General features: G+C 32.7%; 1 protein-coding gene across 4 annotated transcripts in view; it reads left to right on the forward strand.

The window, feature by feature from the left end:
• Ork1 (open rectifier K[+] channel 1) overlaps positions 1–22605 on the forward strand; it is a 115658-nt gene that overhangs the window by 86188 nt on the left and 6865 nt on the right. For all 4 annotated transcript variants that reach the window (XM_072530437.1, XM_072530436.1, XM_072530438.1 and 1 more), the window contains 3 exons: positions 4684–4857; positions 7649–7770; positions 19297–19519. In XM_072530437.1, coding sequence (XP_072386538.1) covers positions 4684–4857; positions 7649–7770; positions 19297–19519 — 519 coding nt within the window. The remainder of the gene's footprint in view (positions 1–4683; positions 4858–7648; positions 7771–19296; positions 19520–22605) is intronic.

Raw genomic sequence — 22605 nt, forward strand, 5'->3', positions numbered from 1 at the left:
ACAGTTAATTTATCAAAAAATCTAATATTAAAATATTAAACCGATCTTCTCACGGATCAAATAAATTCTCGTGGTTAAAAAAGAATAAATACAATTGATATTCCGTTGCATAAACCAAAGGTAAATCGTGATTGTAAATAATTCTCCTTGACGTCTACTTTTTGGTATTACGATAACATACACCATTTTCAGAAGATGCGATAGGAATTAATGCGAATTTTGAGGTAGGTCTGGATTTGCCTTCTATTTTTATATTTTCCTGTTTCCTTGACAATTAGCAGGATTATTTATAGCTAAAACCCATTATAACCAGAATTATATTTGTGTAGTAATAACGTATTTATTAATATTTTTGGATTAATTAGAGGTAAAAATATATGAAAAAAAAATAGCACTTAAAAAAAACCTTTTTTTATTACAAAAACAAGAGATGTTACATATATGTAACGCTAGGATCTTATGCAGACCTTAATGACGGTTTGTATGAAATATTATGTTACATTCCAAACAAATGCCAATATCACATTTGTTGAATATAGTTCTCGTTCTAAAAGAACAATCTTCTTCAGCACAAGGTCTCCACTTCTTGTCAGGAATGGTAGTTTGAAGATGGTTTATCCCATCATAGCGAAGTTCGTCTGAAATTCTATTTAAGTAAATACTGGTCCTTGAAATAAACGTCCTTTTAATTTCTTTAGGATAATTTTGGTATATTAGTAGGTAAGCCTGTGCTATAGTTCTGCGAAATTGACTGAAATATATCGTGGTGCTTTCTGTACAAAATGCAAGAGTTGTTTATAGCTGCATATACTCGTAATAGCCGATAATAAGCAATGTTTAACCATATTTAGTTGATTCAATTTGTAGTAGATTAATTATATCATTATCAATAAATTGTTCAAACATATCCACACGAAACATGTCAAAATATTTTTCTTAATTTGGCAGTGAAAAAGGTATGGCGTGATTATCTATAAAATCCCCATTTAAGTTTTATTTTTATACTATCTTTGAGTTTTGTTTTATCTGACAGTAACAATGTTAATGTTTGCTCATTCTCATTAGTTACTTGCTTTATGGTTACATTCATCAAATCTCATCAAATATACAGTTGAATTTATCTAAAGTAGAGTGGGAAAAAATCTTGTTCCATGTGGGAATTTAATTTTGACTTGTTCTCTCAATTGCAGGCCTGATAATTAATTTATCCACTGTTCATCCCGTATCCTCGTTTGCAGAATCTTCGTCTGCCAAAACATGATCTTCTGGTGGTTCTATGAATATCTCCTCTGCATAATTAATTGGGGTCCAATTTCTTCTGAAATTAAAACAAAAAATGATATCAAAATTATCAATAAACAACTATAATTTTCTTTTTTGTATCTGTTTTAACCATATATAACGACAAATACAAACAAAATCATTAATCTATACTGTAAACATTTTTTTTGGCTTTGTATTAACCTAGCGTTACATATTTGTAACACAAACAAAACACCGGTTTTGCGTAACCCCCATTATCATTCGTTTTGGAAAATACCTAACCTAACATGTAAAAAGAACTATTAGCTAAATAAATACATATATAATGTTGCATAAGTGAAAAAGAAATTGGTTTTATAATACTTACTCAAATCGTACTCCTGTTTTTATCGAATCAGCCATGTGCACCAAAAATAAATCACATAAAACAAACAATATATTCAAAGATATTACATACAGCTTACTTCTATTGACAGACCTAGCTTTTGACAACTGACCTATCACACCATCTACCTGCTAATAGCCTAACTAAAGTCGCACAAGAGAATTTTGTGCTGGTCTACAAACGTTACATATATGTAACGCCAGGTCCTAATGGGTTAATTGTCTGTTTTACACTACTAGTTTGTCGAAATACGAAGTTAAATCACGATTTTATTCCTAAGGTATGTCATATAAATGTTCTTTTTATTTTTATCTGGGCTATAAAACTTTTTTTGAACTACAACATTGCACAACTCCTTAAAAAATGGCCCAAAAGATGAACCATTGAAATAATGATTATAAAACTTTTGTTTTGCTCACAATAATTTCCTCCCATGCTAGTTAATAAAACCGTCTCTTTGTAAATTTTGATTTCTAATTCGAATATGATCATTTACTAATATTTATAGTACCAATTTTACGCGAAGTGCTAATTACGTGACGTTACTTGCGGATTCATTTTTGACTTATGTCGAATTGGATTCCATTCCCCTTTAATTTGTATATACAATCTTTACAAAATCATAATACGATAATTTGTCTGAAGGTGACGTGTTGGTTATATGGTGTTTGCTTAATCAATTGTATTGATTATCGGATCATCACAATAATTTTGCTAATATATTAAAATTTTATTTAAATTTAATTTTGTGCTAATTAAATTCCGTTGGCGGGAATTGTGATGAAGTTTAAATAGTATATGGTAAAAGTTGCTCATTTTTAGAATATATATTTATACCTTTTATACAGTATTTTTTAAATAAAAGTTTTTATGATTCATGGTATACAGCCAACTACAAGAATTTTATTTTCCTTGTAGAATTTATCGAAAACAGCAACAAACTGTATTGTAAGAGCTGTGTAGTTTATAGCAACCTTTTTGGGGGATATTTTGGAGCCAAAAGAACACCTACCAGTGTTTGAGACATTTCGGGATATTTCGATGACATCTAGAATATTCTATACTGCGTTTCAAATGTTAGATTGAGTTTGGTTTTAAATTACAAGCGGGTTTGTCATATTTCGCCCATTCTTTAAATTATCATAAATAAATCCTTCTTTTGTATTTAACAGCAGTTAACAGCGATAATCCTTTACAAATACTTGCCTAAGACTTTTGATTCGCTCCTTTTTCTCAGCGGTAGCGAGAAAATTAGGGTACTATAGGGGTACTATCTATTTACTATTAAATTTGAATCAGTGCCACTTTCACATCAAACCATACAAAGAAGGATTGTTGCTATGGGTGAGCAAGTAGAAAAATCTATGCTTAGCCTGGTTAAGAAAAGTTCATATTTCTCACTTTGTTTGGATGAAAGCACTGATCAAACCGATGTTAGTCAGCTGTTAATATTTATGCAGTTAGTCAGCTGAGTTATTTGATATTTGTCCTCTTTATGGAAAAACAAAAGGAAAAGACATCTATGAGGCTGTGCAGAAAACAGTTGACAGAATTGGAGGCTTTGATAAATGTTCAGCCATAGCAACAGACGGGGCCCCATCAATGACAGGTAAAAAAATTGGATTAGTGGGTCTGCTTCGAGAGAATGGTGTCACTTGCCCAACAATTCATTGTATTATACATCAGGAAGCTTTATGTGGAAAATCAGTAAAGGAAGATCAAGTTTTCCAAACCGTGATTAAGATTATAAATATGATTAGAGGTGAAAATCGATCTCTTTTTCACCGGCAACTTAAGCAGTTTTTAGTGGAAACAAAGGCTGAGTATGGAGACTAATTGCTAATGTACAACCATGTAAGGTGGCTGAGTGCAGGAAAGTGCATGGAACGATTTTTTGCCATAAGAAAGGAAATCTCTGCACTCCTCAACAAATACGTTTCATCTGACACAACTGAACTGGAAGAAGTTTAAGGATCCAGAATTCTTAAGACAGTTAGCTTTTATAACAAATCTGACTAATCATCTTAACATGTTAAACTTAAGTCTTCAAGGAAGAAACCAGACGGTTTCAGATTTGATCGGAATGATAAACGGATTCCGGAATAAGCTGAACGTGTTTAAACGTGCTTTGGAAAAGAACAACCTGACACACTTCCCTAGCTGTCTGCAAATAGCAGAAGAATTCAACGGTGAGGAAAATATTGAGTTTTCATCCTGCATTTCACAAATTGAATAAGTTATTGATGAATTCAATACAAGATTTGAAGAAATTGAAAGTCTCAAAAGCAGTGTACTACTTTATAATAACCCTCTTGGAGCAACCATTGATGATAAACCACCCAACTTACAGCTTGAGTTATGTGATCTTTAAGCAGACATGTTCCTAATCACCACACAAGAAAGGGACCTGAATTTTTCAAATTACTGTCAAAGGAGAAATTCCCAAACCTGCGAGATTTTGGACTGAAAATGACGTCAATGTTCAGAAGCACATATACATGTGAAAGTGCCTTTTCCTCCATGAAATACATAAAAAATAAAAACAGAAGCAACCTTACCGATTCTTCCTTACGTCATCTTATGAGAGTGTCTACAACTGAACTGGAGGTGGACATTTCTTCATTGGTTGATGAAGCCGATCGACCACAGTCCTCACACTAATTGGATACATCTTTTTCGTTGCTTTTGCAATGTTTGTCTTGATTATTAAAAAGTGTTATCAAAAAATTTTCCGTTTATAAAAAAATGTAGTTGTTGAACAATAAAAGAAATAATACTCTTTTTTGTTTTAATTATTTTTATACCTCACTTTATTTTGTTATTACTTGTAACAAAATTATTATATGGCCCGCGACAACATCAAAGGTTTTAGTTTTGACCCTTGGGGCATTGCAAGTTGGACACCCCTGATACAGAGGGTACTATATACTATTAATAAAAAAACTATTAGGGTCCTCTTATGATACATTAAAGGCTGTAATACGTTGAAACTACTTAGTTTTTCGTTTAGTTTTAACAGTAAATTTTTGTTTCAGAATTACTATGGAATAACTACCACGGTAACAACAAAAGTATGGAGATTTTATTTAAAAGACTGACTAAGTATTGCGGTAAGCCTGTACACTATCATATGAGTGATGAACTTCCTGCCAATAAATGGAACTACTATAATTCCATATTTTTTGTAATAACAGTCGTTAGTACTATCGGTAAGAGCTTTTATTATTATTTTAATCATTAATTTTTATTATACTTCTACAAATTTCTTACTTGAAATGCACTAGGTTGTATGTTGGTGGTTGTTAATTTTATATTAACTTATTAGCATTTAAATTTAGCAACAGACGAATCTTTGTGTTATTGCCAAATATTAGTTACAGCAAATTTATCTATTTGAAAACCAACTAAAAACGAACCTGGAAATATTGTTAATAGTACATCAAACAATTTATCTTTACTCGAATTCGACAATATTTTTGGACAATTTATGTATTCATCGAGTTATATTTCCTTTTCCAATACTCTATATCTTTTTCTGTTGTCATTTACTTTATTTAATTATCCGCAGTATTCCTCGTGTATACCGTAGGCCCTAGATATAGCAGACTACCCTGCTATACTCCCAAAGCCGCGACAGCGGTATAAAACGGGAGACTATTATTATTCCTCGTGTACAATAGAACAGGAATCTCCTGACAAGGCGAAACGTTCATTGCGCAGAGAGAGAAAGTATTCGGCCAGAAAAGAATGGAATTTACCCGAACATTACAAACATGGTACCGCTTTATAAACACTCACTAGATTTGTAAAATTTTACAATATTGTGAATATGTGGATGATCACAGTAATATTGGGTATTTTTAGTATGATAACTAAAAAACGAGTTTCAAATAATTAAAACAACAATTTTATACCTAAAAGGACAAGGGAATGATTTTTGGTGAGCTATAATATACAGTGTATGCCAAAAAAATTGATAAAAATGAAGATGATAGAAAAAGTTTGTCTTACACTTTATACAAAAAAACTATTCTTGATAGAAAGCTTAGCATAGACGGGAAACATAAATAATAATTTGATTAAAATAAAATTTTTACCAAACAATAGATCACTATGATGTCATTACAATACGATCAAGAGACTTTTATTTTAAAAGATCCAACTTGGAAATCTTCTTTGTTATATTGTTTCACTGTTTAACGGTTCAAAATAAATAAATAAGGCTTCAATTACATGATTCTTACCATCATTTTAATATTTTAAATTTTTTTTAGTCTAACAGTAATACATTAAAAGACACATAGACAAAGCAATTGAAAACAAACAGTCAATGCTAAATATATTGTATAACAACGATACCCGATAAGTTAAACACCGAGATTGCAAAAACTGTACCCATGGTTCAAATTACATTTTTGTTGATTACCATTTACCTAAAAAAAACGGGTGTGGCAGTCCAGTGGGACTGCCGGTGGAAGTTACACTTCTATACACGCATTCGCCGTTACAAATTTATTTGGGAGTCAATCTGCGGAATCATTACATATGTAATTCTATAGGTAAGACATAGCAGAAAGAGAAACAGAATTAATAACAACTTACTAACAATGAAGGATTGAATCAATATTTTGATGAAAATGTATATTTTTATTTTCATATATGTATGAAAGGAGTTGAATGCAAAAATTTTTTTACACATACTCTGCAGTAAAATTCATTGTTTATTTTGTTATTAATATAATAATACAATACAAATTAAACTGCAATTTTCATAAGTATTTAAAAATGACAATAATATACATAAAAAAAATACACTACAATACAGTGCAACATAATTCCATATATAATAATATAATACAAATTAAAATGCAATATCCATAAGTATTTAAAAATGACAACAATGTAATAATATTAATAAAAAAATCCTCCCCGACTGGGAATCGAACCCCCTGTCTCCCGCGTGACAGGCGGGGATACTGACTACTATACTACCGAGGATATGACACAAATATATTTTAAAATTGACAGTTCTGGATCATACAGTGATTTATTGAGATTATTATTTTGAAGTACAAAAGACTAATATAATTATGAACATTTTATAAATAATACAAAACATATCACATAAATAATAATATTAATAAATATTTTATTATATGTAGAATATTATATGTATATATATCTTTATATAATATATATAATATTAAATTATATATACAAAAGGAACATTTTGATATTCGAGAGAGGAAGAGAGAGAAAATATATCTTCTGTCTTTCTCTTACTCATTATCTTACATATGTAATGATTTCACAGATTCACTCCCATATAAATTTCCAACGTGGAGCGCGCGTATAGAAGTATAACTTCAAAAATGTAATTCCTACTAAGATAATAAATAATACCAGATTATTTAATGTTTAACTATCAAGAAAAATGTCATATATGATCGCAAATGTGAATTTAATGGTAATACAATCTTCACAGACATCGCCGCTGCAGTACATTTTTCTTTTTTTTTTTTTAACAGTGTTCTGAATTAAAAGAACTTTTGCATAAAATAAGTAAAACTAAAATATTTAAAACAGAATACACAAAAACAAAACGTAAAATTACAACAAAATCAAATTTAAATAATTCGAGTAAAAGCAACAGTGTAAAAATATCCTGCAACAATAATAGAGCAGTAGATGACATTACTGACGATGAGTTGCGAATAAGATGTGAGTCACTATATTCGTTAACATTCACGTTTGTTATTACTAAGTCAGTTATAACTTTAAAATTAGAGTAGGCTCTTGCTAGTGAACGTTTAAAAGAAGTAAAGAAATAAATTAATAATATCTGCAGTATAATTTGCTTATCATGCTTCCTCTTTTTTAATAGTTTCAAAACAGACTGTACCGTACATATCCAAATAAACTATTTACATACTAATTCATTGCAATTTTATCATCATTTTCTTCTATACCAGCCACATTCACAATATCTTTTATTTGCAGGATATGGAAATCTTTCTCCAACCACCATGTTTACTAGAATATTTATGATAATTTATGGTCTAATTGGGATTCCAATGAATGGTATAGTTATGGTTACGCTGGGTGACTTCTTTGGAAAATCAGTAAGTTTCAACTAATAGCAGTGGAATACATCACATCAGGACGAATTACAAATTTTTAGCAAAATACATGACGTGTACATTTATTTACAGTTGGTACAGTATAAATCCCGATACACGTTATTATGTACGTCAAAGATATAAGTTGACATTGTTGCCAAATTACCAAAAAAATCCTGAATTTATTTTAAATCAAATATATTATCATATAATTATTGCAGAAGTGGATTATAAAATAAAAACAAATTAGTATTCAATGTAAACAAATAACAATTTCTGGCCTTTTCATTTATTCTTGCAGCTTTTATATGATGGAGAAGTCTTTTTATTTAGTTAAAAATTTCTTGCTTTTAGTAGATTTACAAAATTTCTTAGTTAAAACATAAAGTTCTGTGTAACAATCATTGAATACATACTCGACCTGAACGATTTTGAATTTTTTGAATACAGTCCCCATCCTTTGCATTTTAGTTTAAAGCTATTGGTGTAGCATGGCTAAAGATTCAAGCCTAGATCTTATAGTTTCACCTTTGAGTGATAATTCGGCATATTTGGCTGTTTTTACAGGCATTATCTATTTTAAACGTCTCTTATTCTTTTTTAAGGGAGATTCCCATTTCATCACATTTCACCGAAGGAAACTGGTGAGCCTTCGTGACGAACTCAGATTAACTGTCTTCCAAAAAGACTTTCAAACTTCGGAGTTTTATTACGACGTTCAAGGCTTAAGCCTTTCGTCTGTAAATACCTGTGTGCACTGTTTATTTCTTGCAAAATGTATACTCATAAATGAAGAAATCCAAAAAATTTGAAGTCACAAATGTTTGAGGGTAAAATTTCAGCAGAGCTCCGTATGTTAATATTTTCCTTAGCGTCGCTAATTGTTCCATAACTTGAACTAATTTATTAAAATGTTTCAAAATAGGTTTTACAGCTTCGTGATTGGCACTTCATCTAGTGTCAGATAGCTGTTTTACAGATACACATATAACTTACATTAAAATCTCCCATCTATATGGTGAGGACGAGAAGAAATTATATACACTTTCTAAAGTTGCAAAAAACTTTAAACAGCTAGGGTTGATTGCAAATGCATAAGCTCTACACAAATTGAGAGAATAGTTTGCACAAAACACAAACATGATTTTGATATTTTTTTTTTGATCCTTGCTTGGACACCCGTATGGATGCCTGACAAAGTGACTTCATTATCCTAGCCTTCAAGCCTTGATCTTACATACTTGTAGATCCAATCCATCATTTTTTAGTGCATTTATAATATTATTGGTTACGTCTAGTGACTTTTTTGGTCTAAGTGGGAAACATCAGGAGCACTGTCAAAAAGATTTTCTGCTTGAAACTCTTGCCCAGCAAATTCATTTTGTGTCATTGGAGACAAGCAAGTTACAGTGTTTGAAGAAGAATGTATCCGTAAAACATGTTCTTTTAGAACAGAATCATTATCTGAAAGAAAATGAACAACTACAAGAAAGTTGCCCCTATTTTCCAAGGTCACGCCTTTTCTGTGACCTTGGAATGATAGGTTTTGCTTAGCTAGGAACAGAATGACAGAGGATGTAGAATATTGTTCAATTTTTTCTTTTCGTCGTCAATCATTTTTTAATTGCTCTCATCAATCGTTTTATTTAGTTTCAAATGTAAGGCAAGAGTTTTCCATTTTTTAGGTTCGTCAGGAATGCCAACAAGAATACATATTTTAAGCATCTACATAAGCATTTAAAAAATATATTACGTACTTCCCTAAGAGCAGTCACCGGTAGAAAATAGTCCGTTATTCTCACTTTCCTGATCAAAATAATGAATTAAAGAAGCTACCATCCTTGTACAACAACTTTTTAACTTCTGATGTGACATGTTGCAGTTAAATCACACTAAGTTTGTTCTAAATAGAAGAGTTTAATTAGAACAAAGAGTAAATAATAAAAACAAATCTGAAGTGGCAACATCGTAACTGTCAAATAAGTATTACTAATGTATGCCATCAAAAGCACCAAAGATGGTAAAGCAGTAGGCCCTGATAATTTTCACTCAGAATTCTTAAAACTTATGGACTATGATGGCATAAAATGGTTGACAAATATATTTAACAGTATATATGATACGGGCGTGGTTCCCCAAGAGTGGTTAGTGTCAACTTTTATAAATCTTCCAAAAAAACCCAATGCGAGAAAGTGCGAAGACTATAGAATTATAAGCCTTATGAGCCATTTACTTAAAACATTTCTAAAGGTCATTCACAAAAGAATATATACAAAATTTGAGGAACAACTAACAAGAACACAATTCGGATTTCGTGATGCTCTGGGAACACGGGAGGCCCTTTTTGCTGTACAGGTGCTATTTCAGAGATGCAGGGATGTGAATTGTGACATATACGTATGCTTTATAGATTACCAGAAGGCATTTGACAAAGTAAAACATGACAAATTAATGACTGTAATGCAAGAAATTGGAATTGACAACAAAGATCTTAGAATTATCAGAAACATTTACTACAATCAAACGGCCAAAATCAAAATAGAAGACCAGTTAACTGATAAAATTGCAATAGAACGTGGAGTACGACAGGGCTGTATTTTGTCTCCATTGTTGTTCAACATTTATTCTGAATGGGTATTTAAGGAAGCTTTAGACGGTTGTGCGAAAGGATTACTAATAAACGGTGAATGGTTGAATAACATCAGATATGCAGATGACACTATAGTTTTTGCCGATAATCTGAATGACTTACAGATATTAACAAATCGCATAACAGAAGTCAGCAACAGATACGGACTAGCTCTTACATAACATGAAGAAAACCAAATTTATGACAATTAGTAAAAAACCAATACTAAACGCTCATCTTACAATCAACCAACAGAATATCGAAAGAGTCGAGCAATATACATATCTAGGCACCAATTTAAATAGCCAATGGGACCACTCAACAGAAATTAAACAGCGAATAATAAAAGCAAAAGCAGCATTCGTTAGAATGAGAACCATTTTCAACAGTCGAAACATATCATTAAAAACAAAATGCCGTCTATTGAACTGCTACATATTCACAGTTCTGCTCTACGGAATGGAAGCATGGACACTGACTGTTGCATATATGAATCGGCTGGAAGCTTTCGAAATGTGGTGTTATAGGCGCATCTTACGTATATCCTGGGTTGATAGAGTTACTAATGTGGAGGTCCTGCGTAGAATGGGGAAAGAATGTGAAATTCTCATGACCGTCAAAACTAAAAAGTTGGAATATTTAGGACATGTAATGAGAAATCAAGAACGTTACGGCCTTCTCCAGCTGATTTTCCAAGGGAAAGTAAATGGTAAGAGAGGACCGGGAAGAAGACGCATTTCCTGGCTTCAAAATTTACGAAAGTGGTATAACACGACTACCACTGAACTGTTCCGCGCTGCAATAAATAAAGTAAAGATAGCCGTGATGATCGCCAACATCCGGAACGGATAGGCACTTTAAGAAGAAGAATGTATGCGAAAATTGCACCAATGTACTTGGCCAAAAGAGTTTAAAGGACGGTCCTACAACTTAAATATTTTGTGTTGGTATCATGTGACTTCACTTAGCATGACGTGAATGACGTCCAATGAGATTTATACTGTACCAACTGTATATATATATATATATATATATATATATATATATATATATATATATATATATATATATATATATATATATATATACCAATATTTTATAATACGTGTATTCTGTTCTAATAAATTACGATTTATTAATATTATTTTCTGATTTAAAGTGCCATTGCCAACAAAACTATTATATGTTCATTGAAATTCACCTGCAGTAATAGTGTGTACTGTAAAAATAAGTCGCTAATTTGCCACACCCAGTATCTCACTTGTGAACATATTTTTTATTAACAGAAATATACGCATACGGTAGCAGTAGACCTAGTTTTCAATATTTTCAAATTAAAACTGGATTGTTTAGTTTGGTTTTTTTATGCGAAATTTGAAAGATATAAATCCTGCTGAGGTTAGTGTTATACTGAATGTCATAATATGAATACGTATTAGATAATAAATAGTTCATATACAGTTTATTTGATAAAACAGTACAAAATAAAGAATACAAGGTAAAACTTTAAATTATAAGGTAAGTGTGCTTTTGTAGATGGTTCTAATATTTTTGAATAGATATATTGTACAGCAATAATAACGGAATCTGCAGAGGACACTGGCGGAAAAGCCAAAATAGCAGAGAAATTTATAATGAAAAGAGAATAAAAGCTACTAGAATAGGCAGAAGAAAAATAAAGAGGCTTTGGAAAAACAAGTACAAAAAATCCTAGAACATAACAACAGACACGAGAGCAGAAAATTCTATAAAAGATTAAAAGAAAGCATACAGTTATTTAGACCAAAATTGACAATATGCAAAAACAAGAACGGAGAACTACTAACAGAGAAACAAAAAATTATAATGAGATGGAAAGAATACTTTGAGGAAAACCTAAATGCAGATAATGAAAATGATCAAAACGAAACAATATATTTTACGGCGGATCAGCACATTCAAAATCCGAGTTATGAAAAAGTAGTTCATCGGCTAATGGATTAAGTCCACAGTCAGGAAATTCGATGAAACACACACACACAAAAAGTAGTTCAAATAATAAAGAAACTAAAAAACAGTAAAGTGCCAGGAACGGACGGAGTTTCGGCAGAATTGTTAAAATATGGAGGACCCGAACTCTGGGGAAGAATCCATTACCTGATAAAGTTTGTGTGGACCAAGGAGCAAATGCTGGAGGAATGGGCAGTTGGTCTTATACAGTCAATATATAAAAAAGGAGATAGGAGGGAATGCCATAATTAAAGTCTAATTACATTGCTATATGTAATATACAAAATCCTTTCTGTCATTTTCTACACTAGATTGTCAGAATACTCTGAAAATATAATTGGTGATTATCAAAATCAATCAATTAGCAATCAATGAATACAACTTTGAAGGCGTCAAAGAATTGAAGTACCTGGGAGCGATCATAACATCTGAAAATAAATATGAAAAGTACGTGGCAGCCAGGATCATTGCAGGAAATAGGGCATATTACTCATGAATGACCGTACTCAAATCAAAAATACTCTTAATACTAACAAAAATAAGAATGTACAAGACAATAATTCGTCCCACAATAACGCATGGAAGCGAGACATGGACTCTGAACCAGCGGGAAACGACAAAATTACTGGTACTGGAAAGAAAGATACTGCGGACTATCTATGGGCTTTGCAGAGAAGGGAAAAAAGGAGAATGGAGAAGAAGACACAATGATGAACTCCAGACAGTATATGGAGATGAAAACATAGTACGCTACATTAAAGCAAACCGAATAAGATCGAGTGACGAAAGACTCCTGAACGCCACATTCTGGGAAAGGCCCGATGGCAGAAGGTCAGTTGGTCGCCCAAGATAGAAATGGAAGGACGTAGTGGCCAGTGATCTACGCAAAATGGGAATACATCAATGGGAAATAGCTGCTCAGGACCGACAACAATGGAGGAAAATAGTAAACGCGACCAAGACTCACATAGAGTTGTAGAGCCAAATGATGATGATGATTATCAAAATGGATTCAGACCAAATAAAGCCACTGCAGACAAGATATTCATACTTAGAAAAATACAAGAGAAAATAAAATAGAACTATATAATATGTATATAGACTTTAAACAAGATTTTGATAGTGTGAAAAGAGACAAAATTCTAGAAGTCCTCCGAAATCTAAGTATACCATAAAAATATATCAGCCTCATAAAAATGACCTTGCAGGGTTTAAAAGCTGCAGTTGGAGTAAATGGAGAACTGTCTCCCGTGTTTGACATCAACATGGGGTGAGGCAGGGAGACGCACTTTCAACCATGCTGTTCAAGCTAGTTCTTGAAACAGTCATCAGAAAAACCAATATACCCGGCCATATAAACACCAAAACAGTACAAATTACTGCATATGCAGACGATGTCGCCATTATTAGTAGAAGCAAGACACGACTAATGGAAACGTTCAAGGAAATTGATCCTGGAGCACAAAAAAGAGGGCTTAAAATAAACGAAACAAAAACTAAGTACATGACCATCAAAAGAACACCTTAGAATAAAAATAATATAGTAATAGACAACTATACTATTGATCGTGTGGATGCCTTCACATATCTGGGCACAAAAATCAATCAGAAGAATTCCGTAAGTAGCAAAATTAATGTAGTAGTTTTAGTGTAGTAATAATAGTAATTAAGTAATTACATACTATGCTAATAAAATATTGATGACATTAAAATTATTAGACAAAAGAACCAAAATAACTAGCTACAGAACTTTGATTAGACTAGTAGTAACCTATCTTTGTGAAACCTAGCTAATGAAGAAAAAAGCGGAAGCTTAACTTACGACATTCAAGAGAAAGATACTGAAAAAAGTATATGGCCCGGTGCAATAGGAAGACGGCACATGGAGAATCAGGAGAAACGACGAGGTTAATGAACTGAATGAAGGGTATGCCATTGTAAGATTTGTGAAAAGTCAAAGACTGTCGTGGCGGGGACATGTTCAGCTACAAGAAGACACGAAAACGACAAAGAAGATGTTACAGTGGAGGCCGGTATAAAGGCGAAAAAAAGGAAGGCCCAGGACGAGATGTTTGGATGACGTGAAAGACGACCTAAAAACCATAAATATAAGACAATGGAGAAGAAGGGCCCAAGAAAGATCTAAATGAAAGTACAAAGCCAGACAGGCAAAGACCCATACAGGGTTATGATGCCAAAAGAAGTAGTAGAAGAAGAAGAAGATATATGTATATTCATTTTGAAGCAGCTAGAAATGGAGCATGAATTAGATGGCATCTACTTTATTAAAGCATAGTAATTATGTATAAGTATAATATATAATTAAATGCCAAGTTGAGTTAAAGAACAAACATATATAAAAAAAGAAACCATTAATTCAAAGAAAAATATTATTTGAGGATCAGCTGTAAAATGAAAGATGGTATGGAATGCAAAAACAAATTAGGAAACTACTGACAGCTCTAGATGACAACAAAACTAGAAAAAACAATTACAGATAGAATATGGGAAAATTATTTCAAAAATCTTGGTATAGACCCGAAAAGTTAAAAAGCACATGTACATGAGAAATGGCTAAAAACGTGTGATTAGATGAAGATTTGTTAATCAAGAAAAAGCAAGTGATTAATGCATCAGGTGAGTTAAAATATAAAACGTCTAATACCAAATGAACGAATTAAATACGATGTAGAAGCAATAATAGCATAACATAGAAAACCGTTTAACACTATAATTACATAAAAAATAGCCGAGGAATAGAAAATATGTAGGGAAGAGTGCCACTCTCTACTATAAAAATGTAATTTTTTTAAAAATGTCGACAAAACCAATAAAAATAGTAAATTTTATCAAATTAAATTTGCACCTCACGTCTTGCTGATAGCAACAGCTAAAGTACAGAACTCTGTGTTACTCCAATTATGTGAAAATTTAAACAATGATACTAATCTAATAAAGAAGGTAACTATTTATTTTTATAATCTCTATATAATAATATGTTGTAACAATAAGGTCATAACTCACGACTTGTTGTTTTATATTCTACCAGAAATTTCTTCTAAAGCTTTTACAACATTGACTGGCGGCGGCGGCGGGTAAATCGCCATAAATTATTTATGCATGCGGATGTTAATGTGACATTATTATATATATTGCTTGTATGAGGTCAGCATTTTTATAAGCTTACTCTTTACGTAGGCTAGAGGTCATAATAAATTAAATTAAATCCTATTCATATATATATTTTGGAATAAAAAGATGAGTATCTAATTACGAGGTAATGCACGAAGTACTAAACTATTTCTTGGTTATTTGTATATATATTTTTTTTTGTATATATATATATATAAATATATATATATATATATATATATATATATATATATATATATATATATATTTATATAAATATATATATATATATATATATATATATATTTATATAAATATATATATATATATATATATATATATATATATATATATATATATATATATATATATATATATATATATATATATATATATAGGAAAGGAGCACAGTTCGTCAAACTCGTTTTCGCTTAAGGCTACCAAAATAGGTGGTGCTTTTTGCAGCTTACACTGGAATAGTGGAAATAACAGGACACATTTGCTGGCTTTTTTTTTTCGTGTATGACTTTTTATATATCCGACTGTCTTAAGACGTAGTGCATACAGAAATAACGTTATAACGGTCTATTAATATCAATTTATGTACGGAAAGTTTGACGTAGCATACATATATTTTCAACAATATACTCCTTTAATACAAGAATTAGTGAAAGCTTTGCCTTAAAAAGAAACTGTACCGTTTTTCAAGTGGATATTTTCAAGCTGGAAAATTAATTGAAGAATACGATATATGGGATCCCGATGTCAATAATAAGAAAACCAAATACTTGTGCATTGGAGGTCAATAAAAAGATCTGATATTAAAAGACAAACCCACGGTCTTCTTCTTCCTATGCCGTCCCCATTAACGGAGGTTGGAGACCACATTTTTAAAAGTTTCTCTGTCTTTTGCAACGTGGAATAATTCGTCTACAGTCATGTTTGTCCAGTCTCGAATATTTCGCAGCCATGACTTCCTCTTTCTACCTATTCCCTTTTTGCCATCGACTCTACCCTGCATGATGACCTGCAGAAGATTATATTTATTATTTCTTAGTATGTATCCAAGGTATGCAGTCTTGCGTACCTTTATTATTCTGAACATTTTTTACCCCGTACAATAGTTGCGACCAGACGGAATATTCAACAAACCTCAGTCTCAGCGCAGTATTCAGATATTTGTCACAGAACAATTGCTTGCATTTTAAGAACGCTACCCTTGCCATTTCTATTCGTACCCTGATCTCTTGATCTGGATCTAAATCTGTGTTGATGTAAGCTCCCAGATATTTAAATTTTGTCACTCTCTCTATTTGCTGTCCACCAAGAGTTAGTTGTTCATTATTTATTGGACTCCTTGATACTATCATAAATTTGGTCTTATCTGCGTTGATGTCAAACACACGGTAAGGCATTGAAATGACTAGAAATATCTTCTCTTCTTGTTCTTTCTCTTTATAAGCAATTCTGCTTATCGTCTGATACTTCTTTTGCCGATTAGTGAATTATCTCTTGCTATTTTGACGACACGGGTCTCCTCCATTTTGCTTATGTGGTTACCCCAGTTATTGAGATTAAAACTTGTAAAATGTTTTATCTGGTCTGTTCTTCTCTACGGAGTCGAAACATGGACTTTAAAAATAAAGAGCCTGAATAGAATCGAGGCATTTGAAATGTGGGTGTACCGTAGAATTTTAAAAATTCCTTGGACAGCACGAAAAACAAATGAAGAAGTACTAGCGAGACTCAATTTAGAAAAAGAACTATTGAGAACAGTCAAAAGAAGAAAAACCAGTTATTTAGGGCATTTGTTGCGCAACGAGAAATACTACATCCCTCAGTTGATAATAAAAGGCAAAATAGAAGGAAAGCGAGGAATTGAAAGAAAAAAATTGTCCTGGTTACGTAATATCAGAAACTGGACAGGACTTGGATTTGAGGAACTCTTAAGAACAGCTGAAGATAGACAAACGTTTGCCACCATAACCGCTAACCTTCATTGATGGAGACGGCACTTGAAGAAGAAGAAGGTTACCCCATTCTTTTTATTCTATTTTGTGTTGATTTATTTATACACCATATGTTACATTTTCTTCTAACGTCTTCACTTCTCTTTCGATCTCTCAGCGGATTTCCTGTAATTCTTCTTTCTGAGGCATATGTCATTATTGGTCTTACACTGGCTTTATATATTCTTGACTTCATCTCAGTATTAATGTGTCTATTTCGCCATATAGTGTTATTAAGGCATCCTGCCGGCCTATTTGCTTTTTGTGCTTGATCTCTCACTACTTTGTCCTAGTCACCATAGCTAGATAGTGTAATTCCCAGGTATTTTATTTCTATTACTTGTTCACTGCGGATGCCATCAATTTATATTTTACATCTGGTTGGTTCTTTGCTGACTACTATCGTTTTAGTTTTCTGAGATGAGATTGTCATATTAAATTATTTTACTCTTATATGAAATCTGTGGACCAGTCTTTGCAGACTATCTTCATCTTGGGCTATCAATATTGCGTCGTCTGTGTAACAGAGTATTTTTATTTCTTTGTTTCCTATTCTGCATCCTCTTCATTTGTTAACGCTTTTGTTGAAGCACGTCCACATTCAATCTAGAACTCGCTGGGTTGTCCTTTTGCTTTGGATATGTATATTACCATAGAAAATAAAATCAAGAGGACTATAAAACTCTATTTAAAAAGTAAATCGATAAACAAATTTTATATACATACAAAAGATTATATAAATCCCTAATATTTACAAATTAAAATATACGTAATAAAGATACAAAAAAAAACAATACTCATTTATAACCCAGATTGCTTTACAAAAGATGAACGAATTAGCGCAGAATCACAGCTGTTTTTAAAAACTAAATATAGTGAGACGAACTATGGGTATCTCTATCACACAACCTAAACCTCTTGTCTACAAAAGTAATCAGAATTATGCTAAAATATGATACGGTAGGAAAGACCAAAGACTTATACAGCTGACTGCTACATAAATCTAGTAACACAATATAATAATTTTAAACCAATATTGTATAATGTATATATATATATATATATATATATATATATATATACAAATGGTAAGATAAAAATACAATTATTATACAAAATAAACATAAACTGTTCTAATGAAAGTTTTAAAGTTAAATTTTCGAAATAAATCTGATTTCTCATAACGTGTCCCAGATATTGCAATTTTATGCGTTTGATCGTAAACACAATCTCTGGTTCCTTCTTCATTTTTTCTAGAACTTCCTTGTTTGTGATCCTTGCTGTCCATGATATTCTCAGCATTCTTCTATAAAGCCACATCTCAAATGCTTAAAGTTTTTTAATAGTGGTGTCTGTAAGCGTCCATTCCTCCGCCCCGTATAACAACACAGAGAAAACATAGCATCTCAAATGTCTCATTTTTGTATCTAGGGATATGTTGTGACTTTTGAAGATGGCGCTCATTTTGTTAAAGACAATGTTTATATACAGTTGCGAAACTACAACACTAACTAAACCAAGAATAAGTTGGAGAGAGGGAATAGAGAAAGAGGTGAGAGAAAGAAACTTGGAAGATGACCTATGAAACGATCTAACGAAATAGCGATTGGAAGTCGAAAAACGGCGGAAAACGTTAAAAACCGACTATAGCAGTAGCATATCGGTCATTAGTCTTAGTAAAAAATATCAGACAATCTTTCGTGAAGTTCTTGAAATACATTTTCCTTTATATTTGTATTATTACCCCAATAATATTAACTTTTGTTTCAGTTCACGAAATTGTACGACAGATGGAAGAAGGTGCGCCTGGAAAAGAATACAGCCAAATTGGGACTCATAGGTCAAATCATTCTATACGCCGTCCCAGGTTTAACTTTCTTCATTTTTCTGCCAGCCACAATTATGAGTTTTTTTGAAAACTGGAACTACGACGTGTCTGTGTATTATGCTTTTGTTACATTAACCACAATTGGATTTGGAGATTTTGTTGCAGGTGAGTTAAAAATTTAGACTTAAAACAATAAAAGATATTTAAAAGATCATTACTTTGACTGTTCTATAAATTAGGATGCCATGTGATTTGAATAAAAAGATTTAATTATACTCAATAGTACCTATAAGACGTGTAGTATTATTAAGCTGCTAACTTCCGTAAATTACATAGTGCATAGACTTCTGTATAAAGATATGTACAGGTCAAATAAATAATTAATAAGAAATTATGTAATTATACTTATCATGTCATGAAACTTAGTCATGTTGCTCATTTTAATTGATAAATTCCTATCTTTGGTCATATCAATGAAAATCTTCTTCACAATATCTTTTCTAGGATTTTCTCGCCAGTACTTTTTTAATAAACTCCTACTTCTTTCATGAAACTGTTCTCCTATGTCATGGTCTATTCGGGCTATGTCAATGCTTTTAACATTTTCTTATGGCTTATGGTATCAAATGCTTTGTCGTAGTCCACGAATATCTCGTAGTCCAAATTCACTCCAAACAGGTGTTAATTTAAACGCATTAATGAGATAGGACTGAGATGCCAGAATAAACAGTCATAAGCAAAAATAAAAAAGAGAAAAGAGTAATTACGCAATATTTTAGTAAATAGAAATATATTTTAACTATAAATTGAGTCTTATCTTTATATGACTCAATTCTAATTGATAAAGATAAGATCCGAATGAACCTCCTATATTTTAAAGTTAACTTATGTAACAATATGATGTTGCAAAATCAACAGGTTGGTGCTCTATAAACTCTTGAGATGGAACAAACATATTTGTTATTATTTATTTTTCCTATATTTTTGCGTCTGAAAAACATGTAAAGATACGACGACCATATGATGAAACGTAGTATTAATTTACTAATGAACTGATTACCTACCACTTGAACGCATGTACTTGAACAAATAATTTTCCAGAAGCGTATTGTAACAATGTTTACTCTCTTGAATTGTTAATTTGACCTAATTGTTCTCTTATCTCTACTTGTATATTGGTTACAATTGTTTATAATACTGATTACTTACATATTTCTTACATAAGTACTTAGGTGTAATATTCGACCAGAGGCTGACATGGAATGCACACATTCAGAAAGTCACACAGAAGGCCACTATGGCCCTGAACACATGTAGACGAATGTGTGGTAAGAATTGGGGGTTAAATCCTAAAATGAACCTCTGGTTATACACAAGGGTTATAAGGCCCATGATAACTTATGGTTCAGTGGCATGGTGGAACAAAACGCAACAGTCCGGGACGATTCGATTGCTCAGTAGCACACAAAGGCTTGCATGCTTAAGTGTTACAGGAGCCATGAGAACAGCCCCAACGGACGCGCTAGAAGTTCTGCTAAACCTACCACCTCTGCATATATACATACAGAGTGAAGCCAGATCAACAGTACATCGGTTGATCCAAGGCCAAGCTCCAATAAGTATGATGCAGGAAGCTGATAACTTAAGGCTATACCAGGACATAAAGGCAGACCCCGTTCTAGGAATGCCTGTAGACCGAATGGTTACGAGGTATAGTTTTAACAAAAATTTTCAAATTACAATACCAAAAAGAGAGGACTGGGAAACTGGTCCGCCGCTAACAGCAAACTCAATATGGTATACGGACGGCTCCAAAACGGATAGAGGTACGGGGGCTGGAATATATGGCATAAAACCAAGGACGGAAGTCCGGGTATGTCTAGGAACATACGCGACCGTATTTCAAGCCGAATTAGCTGCTATACACAGGTGCGCTATGGAACTAATCGGCAGAAATGTAGATAACGACTCCATCGTTATCTATTCGGATAGTCAAGCGGCTCTAAAGGCTCTCAGTTCGGTACAGGTCGATTCATGGCTGGTATGGAACTGTTTGGATGTCCTCTCTCAGGTGGGAAGTCAAAACAGGTTGACACTTGCCTGGGTGCCGGGACATAAGGGTCATCGTGGCAACGAGAAGGCCGATGAATTGGCCCGAGAAGGCGCATCTACGCCACTGTTTGGTCCGGAACCCTTCTTTGGAATCGAAAATACGATAAAAAGGGCAGCCATACACAAATGGGTGCAACAGAAGTCTCTTGAGTGGTGGAACAACTCACCAGGACAGAGGCAGGCCAAACAGTTCATCAAAGGACATTCGGCTAAATTTACAGCAGACTTACTTTCGCACAGACGCAGGACTGTCAGAATGATAGTGGGTCTGCTCACTGGGCACTGTAGACTCAATAGACACTTGAGTCTCAAAGGCCTGACAGAACAGGACACCTGTCGTTTCTGTCTGGAAGAAGAGGAAACCGCTCTACACGTTCTGTGCCATTGCGAAGGTCTCGCACGAATGCGGTTTCTAGAACTCGGAGAGGAAAAACCGGAAGCACCAGGCTACATGAAAAGGCCACTATCAAGGCTGTTGAGTCTCATTAAGAGGACCAAGCTAGATGAAGTGCTTTAAAATAAGGGGGAAACACAATAGATCTGCAAAGGTCGCAGTGTATCAGGCTCTATTGGCCGCCCCATTTTCTACATTCTACATTCTACATATTTCTTACATTTATTGTAATTATGGATAAGTTGACGAAGCTATAGCTCAGTTTGGTTTTCACTTCATTGACTTAAAGTCAAACTTTTTCTGTTGTTGTTTCGACCTCATTCGTTTTTTCTTATTGCTGTATAAACTTTATTAGTTGTTGTATTTAGTAACATAGTGCCTTTTCTTTTATATTTTAGAAATTCTGCTGATATTCTATTGGTTCCAGGAGCTTTGTGTTTTTTATTTGTTTAAAGCCTTCTGCATTTCTTTGATCGGCATATATAATGTCCTGTCAATTTCTTCTTTGTGGGGTTTTGTTGGTATTATATTCTAAAAGTTCTTGAAATATCATGACCACTCCCAAATTTTTTGTCTTGTAGTATCGCATGCCTTTGTTATTGGTTAGTGTTAGAATAGAGTAGATCCTGAAATTTCTTTTTTCCGAGAAAACAGCTCTGTAGAATTTTCTTGGGTTGGTTTTTATCTATTGCTTCAAATTTTTGTTGTTAATTGTTTATTTTTTTTCTTATTAATTTACTTGTTT

Source organism: Diabrotica undecimpunctata, chromosome 4 (genome assembly GCF_040954645.1).
Source record: "Diabrotica undecimpunctata isolate CICGRU chromosome 4, icDiaUnde3, whole genome shotgun sequence".
NCBI classification, from domain to species: domain Eukaryota; kingdom Metazoa; phylum Arthropoda; class Insecta; order Coleoptera; family Chrysomelidae; genus Diabrotica; species Diabrotica undecimpunctata.